General features: G+C 42.2%; 2 protein-coding genes across 2 annotated transcripts; both read left to right on the forward strand.

Moving 5' to 3' along the window:
• The first annotated feature begins 388 nt into the window (after window positions 1-388).
• On the forward strand, window positions 389-5,213 carry LOC126995757 (uncharacterized). The gene is made up of 5 exons (XM_050855634.1): window positions 389-695; window positions 2,701-2,746; window positions 2,976-3,048; window positions 3,623-3,784; window positions 4,541-5,213. The coding sequence occupies exons 1-5, from the start codon at window positions 689-691 to the stop codon at window positions 4,880-4,882; spliced, it is 630 nt and encodes a 209-aa protein (XP_050711591.1). The 5' UTR covers window positions 389-688; the 3' UTR covers window positions 4,883-5,213.
• Window positions 5,214-9,249: 4,036 nt separating this feature from the next.
• Window positions 9,250-12,626, forward strand: LOC126995758 (uncharacterized). Its single transcript, XM_050855635.1, has 6 exons — window positions 9,250-9,451; window positions 10,100-10,148; window positions 10,372-10,444; window positions 11,317-11,472; window positions 11,951-12,063; window positions 12,217-12,626. The coding sequence occupies exons 1-6, from the start codon at window positions 9,442-9,444 to the stop codon at window positions 12,371-12,373; spliced, it is 558 nt and encodes a 185-aa protein (XP_050711592.1). The 5' UTR covers window positions 9,250-9,441; the 3' UTR covers window positions 12,374-12,626.
• The last annotated feature ends 132 nt before the right edge of the window (window positions 12,627-12,758 follow it).

Consider the following 12,758-nt stretch of genomic DNA (forward strand, 5'->3'; position numbering starts at 1 on the left):
TCTCTCTCTCTCTCTCTCTCTCTCTCTCTCTCTCTCTCTCTCTCTCTCTCTCTCTCTCTCTCGCTAGGGTTAGTGGTAGCACGTGGCCCTCTCCAGGCTATCCTGTAGTCCTGTTATGACCGGGGGCAGGGCAGGTCACGCCTCATTCTCTTGCTCCTCCTGCACCACATACATGACCAGCACCTGAGCCACCATGACCACCCAGCCTCTTTGTAATAGATAAAATCACAACACAACCACAACAATAAGCACAACCACTAGTACACCTCTCACACTTGCGGATATCAACAAAGACACCAACCAGTATAATAAACACGTCGCCATCGTCGGTAAATCCGCTATGCAACTCATCCAAGCCAAAATAATACAGTAGAAAAGAGTTATGAGTTTCCAAGGTGGCTATTTAGAATTTTCCTGAGTCACTCATCCCTGGCGCAGCATGGTGTTGGTAAACAAGGAGCGAACGAGAGAGATCACGCCGCCATCTGTTGAGCGGCGGTGGAAGCATCATTGGCTCCGAGCGCTGCCCACCTCGCCCCGTTCCCACCCTCCCTGCAGAACCCGCCCCGTCCACACCTCAGCAGCTTCAGTGGCGAGCGAGAGGCGGCGGATGCGATCAACACACAGGCGGCGGCGGCGAAGATCAGAAGACTAATTACACAAGTGCTTGGCGAGGAAGGGAGACGAAATGAGTGGTAAGTTCGCTTCTGTTCTTTCCTTTAGATTCATATCAATTGATTTCTACAGTCTTTGTGTTAGAATACAATATTCCAGTTTGTTTTTTATAGGTTGTTTTTGCAGAAATAGTAATTTGAATATGAATGGAATTATTTGTAACGATTTATGATCCCGCGCTTTGAATTGTAAGCTAAAACGCAAAAACTTTACAAACTACATCAGTGGTATATACTTCTTTTTCCGGTTTCCTGAAACTGAGTTTGTCATTTCGAGTAGTTATTTGTTTGATTTAAAAATGTAATAATCATAAAATGTCAACGAAAAACATCTCGGAAACAGAGTCATCTTGATGCTAATTAGCAACCAACTTCAATATCAACTCCATATCTTTATCTCCTAAAAGTCACCCCACTACACGTTGCCTGAAGGAATATTAATCACAGTGATGTCATAGCACGCACGAGGTTGGGCGGACGGACTCTTCAAGAACAAGCCACACGATGCACTATAAAAAAATATATAGTTCACTCCATTACTGCCACAACGGGGTAATAAAGGGGGTGACACAGAGCAACGCCTTCTAAAAAAACAATGCTAATTACTCTGAATATAAGCTACTGTACACCACGATGATAGGGCTGTGATAAGACTGCTTGAGGTGGCGTGTTCGTAGGTAGTATGAATGTCCTACCAAAGTGACCTCAGTACTGTCACAAGGGGGGTAGGTAATGATGGAGGTGACACGCCCAAACAGAGCTACGCCTTCTGAAATCACGGGTTGCTTCCTCCTATAATGCTACTGTACACCACGATGATAGGGCAAGCCATACGGTATTGTAGTTCACCTCATTACTGTCACAACGAGGGTAGATAGTGAGAGAGGTGAGACGCCCAGACAGAGCCATGCCATCTAGAAACCCGCGCTGATTCTACCTATTACAAGTTCAGGTAGACCACGATGACAGGAAAGCACATGGTCGTATTCTTAAACATGTCGTCGCCCAAAACCCACAAAAATGACAAGGCTTTCGTAGGAGTTGCGTGTGGGATTGTTCATGGGTAGTTTTATGACCCTGGTGGCAGTTTGATCCTTCTGTATCATGAACCCCAAAAACTACACTCATGAGAACCCGAATGATCACCTTTGTGGCCTCTGGGAATATTTGATGTGAGGGGCGGAAGCTTCTAACAATAGCAACCAGCCTGCGTGACGTATGGCTGCAGGGCTGCTTGAGGTGGCGTGTTCGCAGGCAGTGTGAATGTCCTGTGCGAGCGACGATGATACTGTTACCAGAGCGTGAGTTCCGGTGCGCTAATTGGAGGCCTTGGAGTCGGTGTTCTTAGTGGCTTTGCTGTGAGAAGAGCGGCTCGTATACACTTGAAAAGAACTGTTGTGGTTTGCCGCCTCTTGCTGTTGTGTGAAGTTGAGGCGAGTTGCTTTAAGGCTGTGCAGTTAGTGACCCAAGAGGAGAGGAGGGGGGAGAGAGAGAGAGAGAGAGAGCGATGGGGTGGGAGGAGAATATACGGTGTGTGTGTGTGTGTGTGTGTGTGTGTGTGTGTGTGTGTGTGTTAATCCCCATGTTCCTTATTAATGATTCTGTGTCTCACCTCCCCCCCCTTCCTTTTCCTTTCCCCTTACTCCCCTTTTCCCTTATCACCCTTATTACTCTTCTCTCTACCTTTCCCTTTAAAAACTGTCCTCCTCTCGTCCTCTCCCTCCTACGCAATCCTTTATCAACTCCACCTGCACTATATATATATTTCAATGACCCTTTAAATCTCTACTCTGTATTTTCTTTTTTTTCTTTTCTGTCTTTTCTTACATACTTGTTTTTCATTTCTGTCACTGTTTTCCCCTCTTCCTCCTTCTCCCCCTTATTTTCTTTTCAACACCTTCCCCTTCTATCCTTCCTCCCTCTCCACCTACTCCTCCTCTTCTTCCTTCTATTCAACTCTTCCTCCTTCTCCTTCTTTTATCCCTCCTCCTCCTCCTCCTCTCCCTCCTCCTCCTTCTCCTCCCAGATCTCTTTGGAAGTTTCGCATCCGCCAGCGGCTATGGTCATGGGGGGTAAGTACACCCTCCCTCTACCCCCCCTCATACTCATTCCTACACACACACACACACACAAGCAGCAACAACAAAACTTATGATAATAATAATAATAATAATAATAATAATAATAATAATAATAATAATAATAATAATAATAATAATAATAATAATAATAATAATAATAATAATAATAATAATAATAATAATAATAATAATAATAATAATAATAATAATAACACTACAGGTACGAGAAGGAGATAGAATGTAACTCCGCCCTGGGATTGCTCGGACTTTTGGGACTCATCGAACTGCTGCGGGTGAGTGTGTGTGTGTGTGTGTGTGTGTGTGTGTGTGTGTGTGTGTGTGTGTGTGTGTGTGTGTGTCCTAAAGTAATGTAAAGTGTGCCATATTCGTACATTATATTTTCTACCTCTCTTCTGAACTTGCTAACTGCATGCCTCCCCCCCCCGCCCCCCCTGCACTCGACTTTCTACTCATGCTCATCCCTATATGTCCAAAACCCCTTATATGCAAGAACCAGCCAGCATCTTCACTCATCCCCTCACGCTGGTAAAAACTCTGGAAATCTTCTTTTTTTTGTCTGAGTTGTAATACGATTTTACTTTCACATAAAAAAACACGTATAGGGCGATGTGGAAATGCAAACACATACACACACATAAAACACACACACACACGTGCGCGCGGACCAGTCAGTATTGCCAACACAAACATGAATACGCATCTATAAATAAATCTGATAACTTTTTTGCCATCTTATGTACACTTATGGGAAGCGAAGATGAGTTTTTTAGTATCCATTTCGCGCTTGGTCTTTCTCCTTCACCGTAAAAAAAAAAATAATAATAATAAAAAAAACTTTCTCTGCAGGACATCATCGAGAACATGGTGACGATGTCGACAGAGAGGCGGCGAAGGAGCGTGGCTGACGGAGGATTCTTCAGGAACTCCTTCGTGGGCACGCTGTTCAGGGGAGAGGCAGCGGACCATAGCCCCCTCGGCACCCTCCCCGCCCTCCTGCTGCCATTGCTGGTGAGCCTAAACTGGCCCCACTTATGTTCTTTACGAGTTATAGATGACACATATATTACACGTTGATTACCTGTCCCCTTGAAAACAGCATCTCTCTGGTTAATGATATTCTCCCTTTTATTCAGTTTTCTTCCCCTTTGATAGAGGTTCACTTCTGTTCTTTACGAGTACTCGATAACAAATATAATACACGTTGATAACCTGTACTCATGATGACAGTATCTCTCTAGTTATGATTTCCTGACTTAAGTTTTTTTCACCCTCAAATTGGCTCAGCGTGTCATCGGCAGTTCCTCCTTGCGTCAACAGTATCTCTCTAGTTTAATTCTCCCTTTTGTTCCATTTTCTGCCTCCTTGACATTGGTTCAACGTGTCATCGGTGGTTAATCCTTGCTGTGTAAACATTCGTGACTTTGCAACTCTCCTAACGTTATCCTAAACGGGCATTAAGTACCAGAATATTCTCCCTTTAGCTAGGACTTAGACACCCTTTAATTGTACCTGTGTTGCATTCACACAAATCTCTCATAATTGTACAGTCTGTGAAAAAAAATACGAAATATTTAAATTCCACAACTGAGCACACTTTGACCCCTTATCCTTTGGCTGGAATCGATATAATATGCTAGATCAATGTTTATTTGCTACTGATCAATTTGATGGGAACATCTTTGCTGTCCTTAAATGTTCGTCTTTCTCCCTGATATTCCCCGTCCTCCTTCCCTCTTTAATTCCTGTATTCGGTCTCGTCCTCAGCACAGCGCCGTGGATGCCTCGGACGGCTTCCACTCCCCGACCTGCTTCGAAAAGACGATCTGTGAGACCAACAAAGCTTTAGCCTCCAGAAGTTTACTTTGGGGTTTTCCCGGAGCATTCCTCGCCAATTCCACGACCTCCGTCATCAGCATGGTGGTGGCCAAAGCCTTTACCAACGATGGCGAGTCCTACCAGAGGGCAATTGAGGCCGGGAATGCGGGAAGGTCAGGCGTGAACTGCGAGGCGGCATACTCGAGCTGCCGGACCCTGCAGCCCCGACACCGCGTTCCGACGGCTGACGTGAACACTGTGGTCAGGCAACACCTCGACGGTATGACGTAAACAGCGAAGAGAGAGAGAGAGAGAGAGAGAGAGAGAGAGAGAGAGAGAGAGAGTGTGTGTTTGAACAATACAAATGCGTTTCTTGTGTTCACTGTTGTGGTTACGGGCCAATATTTGTTCTGCGTTCCTAAACTCAAGGACTGTTTATCTTTGCAAGTCAAAATACCTTGAATATGCCCAAAAGGTTTTTTGTAAGTTTTGTTCACAGATTTCAGCGAGTGTCTGTATGTGTTAAGAATGGATCAATGATGTTATATTACTATCACAGTGATACAACCTGGATGAAGTGTTATGATTTTGTATTGTAACTTAGATAACATAATAAACTATATATTATAAAATACATCTTTAAATACATAAACCCATGAGATACCCTTGTCTATATTATGTCAACAAAATCTAGCCCAGGTCGTGCCAAACCACCACGAATACTGATTCCAAAATACGTTGCCTGAGTCCCATTCTTGAAGGCACAGCATGCAAACAAGATCTACCAATAAATAAGGAAGGATGCAAAAGTCTATCATTGTGGGGGCAACGAGAGCTGGAAGAACGTTACGAGACCAAAAACGGTGTAGGCATGCTGGAATATTATATAACCACAAGTAGAAGATGAAGTAATAAAGTATTCTGGCCTCCTCGTAAGGGAAGAAAAAGTTCCAGCGCGTGCTCGGAGTCAAAATAAATACTTTACCCCCCATGCTCTCTCTGTTGACTTTGGGGGAATCATCGCTTCTGTGGTTACCCCGTGTGGTACCCCTGCTAACAAACATGAAGTGCTAATGTGTTTACGGCACCATGCACAGGAAAGTATGGGTTAACTCAGAAGCAGCGTTGCCAAATTATCGTACTCATCGCAATGCATTTTCGTAGTTTCTGACAGATAGCTCTAGCCAAGAGATATGAAAACCATCAATATTTAACCGTTTTAACGATAACTTTCATTTTCTGTCGTTATTTGTGTGGTTACGACAGTCTTGGAGCCGAAAAATGATAAATGCAATTTCAGAGTACGACAATCTGGCATCGCTGTTCAGAAGGCAATAGAAATACGGATGTATGAAGTAAGTGCGATATGGGAGGAAGACAGGAAGGTGGTCTGGCCTAGGCACTCATTCACAGGCCTGTTCGGAATAACTCAGAAGTCTTTAGAAATTAGGAAGTATGAGGTAAGTCCGAAATGGGAGGAATGCGGGAAAGTAGTCCGGCATAGTCAATTCATTCACAGGCATGTTCGGATTAACTTGGGAGTCTACAGAAACAAGGAAGTGGAAAGTGAGTGCGACGTGGGAGGAATGAAAAGAGGAGGGTTGACTTATCACTTCAGGACGGCAGGACAGCCCTTAATGTGGGAGAACCAACTGGATCAGGGACGCAGGAAAAAAAATAATAACATAGGTAATTTATAGGATAGAGAGAAAATATAAAACTAAAATATGAAAGTGAGAAAATAAAGTAGAAACATGTTGAAGTTATATTCGTTCAAATGATGCCGATATAAATAAATTCTAGTACATTCCTGTTACTGGTTTATTCTTTAACGTCCAAAACACAGAGGTCGATTTTCAGGAAGGAGGCAAAGTGCAAAATTCCTCTCATTAGACGCTCAAGGAGGAGAACGAACTGCAGCAAGTAACTGACCCTTCTTTTGGGCACCTCTTTTGATTCTTTTTAGGAGCAGCGAGTAGCGGACTTTTTTTATTATTGTTTTATTTTTGTGTGTGCCCTTGAGCTGTCTCCTTTGTTGTATAAAAAATGATTGGCTGTAATGCAAAAGTTAAGGAAGACTTGTAAGTTATTTCCAAGACATTTTTAACTCGCTGTCCCTTGTGTGGCACCAGGTGTATGATGCCCTTCTTTCAATTCATTTTCTTCTTCTTTTCTATTTTTTTATCATTTTCTTTTCATCTTTTTCTTCTTTTCCGCAATCCGCATCCACCAAGCTTATCCTCCATTGCCTCGCCTCCTCATTTATCTCTCTGTTTCTCCTTTACTTCTTTTCCGCATCCACCAAACCTATCCTCTATTGCCTGACCTCCTCTTTTTATTTTATTTTTCTTCTTTTTCTTCCTTTCCGCATCCACCAAGTCCTATCCTCCATTGCCTTGCCTCCTAATTTATTTCTTTATTTCTTTTTTCTTCTTTTCCTCATCCACCAAACCTATCCTCTATTGCCTCGCCTCCTCTTTTTTTTTCTTATTTTCTTCTTTTCCGCATCCACGAAGTCTATCCTCCATGTCCTTGCCTTCTACAGCATACCACCCGCTGCTTCACGCCCCAACCCCGTACCGCTGCCACCCTCACAGCCCCTGGCACTGCTACCCGTATACCTACACACCTACACCCAGGTCACTACCCTCCCTAACCCACAACCACAGGCGCCACTACAATCCCTCTCTGCCTCCCTTCGCCCCTAAGCCCATCCACCCTTTCCGCTCTTCCTCTAGCTCTTGCAGTATCCTTATAATCATTGGAGACTCTTTGGTATTCTCAGACGCCTCCACCCCTCACATCAATCATTCCCAAGGCCGAAAAGGAGATTAGTCAGGTTCTTATGCGTGTTTTTTTAGGTTCATGGTACAGAAGAAGGGTTAAACTACCACCAACGTCATAAAACTATCCCTAGAAATGCCCAAAATTCCTGAGAAAGCCTAGTCAAATGTGAGTGCTTGGGCGCCGAAATGTTCAATATGACCTCTGATGTTCTTGCAGGGTCCTTATGTTCTTTGTAGACTCCTTATGTTCTTATGTTTTTCTAAGTCTCCTGCCACAGCATCCTGATTTCCTTATACACCCCTCGCCGCCTCACCTCATTTTTGCATCCGCCTATCCTTCCTCGGCATCCCTCCCTCGGCTCTAACAGTAAACCAAAGCCCCAGGAGTGGACGCCCGTTCCCTCCCAGATCAACGTGGATAAGAAAGAGAATTGACTGGTTGGCTCTCGGATCCCTGCGCGTGAAACGGAGGTTACGGAAGACGTTTTGCGAGCGATGAGGCGAAGTTCTTTTTTTTTTCTAAGACAGTCACAACATTGACAGTAACAACAACGATGACAAAACAACAGTCACAGCAGCACCAGTATCATTTATGTAGTAGTAGTAGTAGTAGTAGTAGTAGTAGTAGTAGTAGTAGTAGTAGTAGTAGTAGTAGTAGTAGTGGTAGTAGTAGTATTAGTAGTAGTAGTAGTAGTAGTAGTAGTAGTAGTAGTAGTAGTAGTAGTAGTAGTAGTAGTAGTAGTAGTAGTAGTAGTAATATTAGTAATAGTAGTAGAGACACTCACCCACATTAATTGAACAAAAATCCACCATAATTGCTGCTTCCTCAAACAATACTCCCATTTTTTTTATGAATCGGAAAACAAACACTGACCTAATGAGTGGACAGTATGCTTACATTCTCTCTTTTGGCAGATCCTCATTACTTCTTTTATATATATATATATATATATATATATATCTATATATATATATATATATATATATATATATATATATATATATATATATATATATATATATATATATATGTGAGCAGTGATTAGCGGTCATTTTTGTCTTCGTTTTTTTTTTTTCCCCTTTGCTGTAAAAACAAGAAAAAAATATATGGTGCCTCGCCGGGGTGGTCACTGTGATGAGCGGGAAGAACAAGTGCAGACGAACCACATGAAGACGTAGGGGTGTAAAGGGGTGTGAGGGGGTGAAGGGGGTGTTTAGTGAGTGTAAGGGGGGTCGGGGTAGGGTTGGGGTGGGTATAATTGGGTGTAGGGGGAAGTAAGGGGGTAGAAGGGTTTTTTTTTTTAATCCGCGGAAAAGCAAATCAAGTGTATATCACGTCCAGCTACTTTCGCAACATAACCATTCATGTGTGTATGTATGTAAGTATGTATGTGTCCATATAAGAATGTATGTATGTATGTAAGTATAAAGGTGTGTAGGTAGGAAGGCAGGTCAATATGAATGAAGATAGACGTAGACTTAGGACAAATAATTAGAGCAAACCCAGGCACGAAAAGAAAAAAGCGAATTGTCCTACAGTTGAAAAGTAATAATTTATCTCTTCAATTAATAGATTATAGCTAGTATTATGTGCTTACAATATTTAAAAGCAAGAAAACGCAAAAGTGCCGAAATAAATATGAGGAAAAATCATGGAAATAAAAGAACAGGGAACCAAAAAGCGCAGAGCAGCGACAACATGCACGAAGAGAATGGAATAACAGGTGGAAAAAGATTAATTGCCTAAGGGGGAAACTGGAAATAAGATTATAGATTTCATTCAGTAACGGCGTTAATTCACTTCTCCCAGATAAGGGCACAAACAATTATTCCGCCGCGCTGCCACACGCACGAGCCAGGCGTGGATCTCGTACTGGGTGACGTGCCTCCGCTGAACGGTTCTTTATCGCTCCGTCTCCCCTGCCCATGATGATCACACATCCCTTCCTCCCTCCGCGCTGTGACCGTCTGTAGTTTGCGCTAAGTGGTGCTATTATTGCAAACTGCCAACGTGTGACGAGGAGCCGCCTTGCAAGCTTCTGAGGGGAGCGTGTCGTCACCACCATGTCCTTCGGTGAGTCCCGAGTTGTGCCGCTCAGGTTTTCGTGGCACGGGTCCCAACGCCATTGTCGGAAAGTTGGAGAAATATGTAATTACTCTACGAAGTTCGACAAAAAGACTTCCAGCAGGATCATGAAAGTAATGTATAGGACCAAATAGAAACAAATCAACTTCGGTACTTTGGGGCAAGGTCCTTCAGAGTGCGGGTCGCGACCCAGCAGCGGATCGCCGGACGCTGCTCACACACTGGGTCGCCGCCCCCATCAGACAGGTAAATAATTATTGGTTGAGAAGCCTCACTACGTTGTGTTATTAGAGGCTTGACATGAGGTCGTGAATGCAAAAGGAAATCCAGACTGAGCCGCACCTGAATTTTTTGGGCAATTACCTCAATTAACTGAAGAAGAAACCGTGCATCGCTCAGTTTGGAAAATGTACACTATCACTTTAATCAGTATTATCAATAACAGCAACGAGAACAGCCATAGCTTAAATTTCATCGTTTTCTGTCAATGAGATTACATGTGATGTGTTCAGGGACCACATCAGATCATCTCTCAGTTCTCCCTTCAAAGGCATACGAAGATCCATAACGTAGTGAACAAAACAGAAGCTCTGTAAGGCACTACAAAAAGCATGGTTACATTTTGTTTAATTTCAGGTTCAGCAAGATCGGGGTACGGCGAGGCGATGGCCGCCAGCGGTTACGGGTGAGTCCCCATTTTGTGGTAGTGTGGCGGTAATGATTTAACTTTGATAATCAGAGCCTTCGACGACTTAACTTCCCATAAACCATATATATATATATATATATATATATATATATATATATATATATATATATATATATATATATATATATATATATATATATATACATACTTACAGGTCTATACATATGTATACAAATACCTTGTTTTATTCCTTCCACAGCGTGTCTCGCTACGTGGACTGTAACTCGGCCTTGGCCCTGATCGGCTTCATACTCTTCGTGGACATACTCAGAGTGAGTTACGTGAGAGACGGATAGGAAAACACATAGATTTACATAGCTATTCAGCTCACACTCGTAGCTTTATGGTCCACACTAGGTGATCAGTCACCCCTAAGAGAAACAACCTCCAACAGCCACCAATAAGTTGCATTTCTGCTTTAGCGGATGTTAAGGTGCAGGAAGGGTGCGTTCGGGTTTATACTTTAAAATCGATCAGTCGTGTTTCACTGAACCGCTGAAAGTGGGAGCTCATTCCTTTTTCGCACAACATTAACGCTCTTGGAAAAAAAATTGACGTAGTTTGAATTTACTTGCTCGTACACTAATTTTGTGCCGTAATATCTCGTTTGTGACGTGTCATCGATCCTTAACAGATATGATTCTTTCCTCGTAGTGTTTCTTTCGCACGAAAAAGATCGTAAATAATAATAATAGTAATACCAATAATAATAATAATAATAATAATAATAATAATAATAATAATAATAATAATAATAATAATAATAATAATAATAAATAATAATAATAATAATAATAATAATAATAATAATAATAATAATAATAATAATAATAATAATAATAATAATAATAATAATAATAATAATAGTAGTAGTAGTAGTAGTAGTAGTAGTAGTAGTTGTAGTAGTAATAATAGTAATAGTAATAATAATAATAATAATAATAATAATAATAATAATAATAATAATAATAATAATAATCATAATAATAATAATAATAATAATAATAATAATAATAATAATAATAATAATAATAATAATAATAATAATAATAATAATAACGAATTAATAAGTCATAACTAAGCACCGCGGTAAGCAGACCCTAAACAAGTACATGACCACCTACCGCCTTCGTCCCCATGGCAGGACATCATCGAGGACGTGACGACCCCGCCGCCCATGCGGCGCAGGAAGCGGTGGGTAGGCGGGTGGTGGGCCGAGCCAGACATCCTCACCTTCATCAGCGAGGGCGGCAGCGACCACCTGTACGACGCCCTGCCGCGCCTCCTCCCACCTCTCTTGGTAAGCCTGGGAGATGAGAGAAGAGAAACACACACACACACACACACACACACACACACACACACATGAAATACAACCGGAATTCACGTCAAAATAGCATCATTGGATTTGAGTTATGATATGCTCATTAAACTTAATTACAATAGAAATTATAATGCAAACATATCCTCTTTTGGCAGCTCCCTTTAATTTCGCCACATCGGATCATTCTTTCCCATCTTTTCTTGTCTTATGCATCATCCTGCGTCACGCCAACCTAGCTCCTGCACGTTCCCCCTCACCACACACATAAACCTTCTCTTTAACTTTCTTTTCCTCTTGCCTGGCAGCTCCATATACTCAGCATCGCTCTCCTGATATAATACATAACACACCTTTCCTTCGCCCATGGCCAAACCTTCTCAGACCAATAATAATAATAATAATAATAATAATAATAATAATAATAATAATAATAATAATAATATCACCCAAATAGGAGAACTGGTGGGACGGCGACGTGGACTGCGTACAGACGAGAATATGCGAGACGAACCGCGCCCTGACGCTAGAATACGGCGTGGCGGGAAGGGTGTTTGGTACTCTGTTCAGGTACTGCAGGATCGGGGTGTAGCTAGTAGTAGTAGTAGTAGTAGTAATAGTAGTGTAATGCTATTCTTGTTGTCTTTTACATTTGTTGCTGTTGCTGACCTTATGTTTGTTGGAGTAGTTTGATTTAAATAGTTGTACTCACAACCTTTCCAGCAACGTCATGAGTCGAGTGTTACCTGGGGAAACGTCAGCGATACTGGAGGCGGCAAAAGAGGGTCGACGCTCCGACCAGACTTGCGCCTCGGCCTTCCCCGCCTGCCGCATTCACACCCACAACGCCACTTCGACCAGGCTGACCCAAGGAGCCTAGATGATCCTTAATTAAGCCTGCCCCAGCCCGCCCCAGCCCACCTCAATGACCCAGACAACGGACTCGATGCAGACCCTACCACGATGTTACAGTCATTATTGTTTCATTAGCAATTGTTACTCATCAGATAAACTACAATAACGATGAAAATACATAAATTATGATGATGAAATTGTGGTCCCTCGTTGTTTTAATGAGATGTGTAAGTGACGTCTGGTATATGTTTGGAAATATACTATTCTTATACAATATAGTACTTGTGTTTACTTTTCGAATCTATGGTCTATATTGGTGCGGCATTTAACACACACACACACACACACACACACACACACACACACACACACACACACACACACACAGGTAACGGTGTTGGTTCTAGGTG

Source organism: Eriocheir sinensis, chromosome 8, assembly GCF_024679095.1.
Source record: "Eriocheir sinensis breed Jianghai 21 chromosome 8, ASM2467909v1, whole genome shotgun sequence".
Lineage (NCBI taxonomy): Eukaryota > Metazoa > Arthropoda > Malacostraca > Decapoda > Varunidae > Eriocheir > Eriocheir sinensis.

What these genes read in the sequence shown, in the direction of transcription:
- LOC126995757 (XM_050855634.1), top strand. An exon ending in AGCGGCTATGGTCATGGGGG is followed by an intron (nt 2,747 to 2,975) that starts GTAAGTACACCC and finishes ATAACACTACAG; the next exon opens with GTACGAGAAGGAGATAGAAT. An exon ending in CCCTCCTGCTGCCATTGCTG is followed by an intron (nt 3,785 to 4,540) that starts GTGAGCCTAAAC and finishes TCTCGTCCTCAG; the next exon opens with CACAGCGCCGTGGATGCCTC.
- LOC126995758 (XM_050855635.1), top strand. An exon ending in TCTTCGTGGACATACTCAGA is followed by an intron (nt 10,445 to 11,316) that starts GTGAGTTACGTG and finishes TCCCCATGGCAG; the next exon opens with GACATCATCGAGGACGTGAC. An exon ending in GCCTCCTCCCACCTCTCTTG is followed by an intron (nt 11,473 to 11,950) that starts GTAAGCCTGGGA and finishes TCACCCAAATAG; the next exon opens with GAGAACTGGTGGGACGGCGA.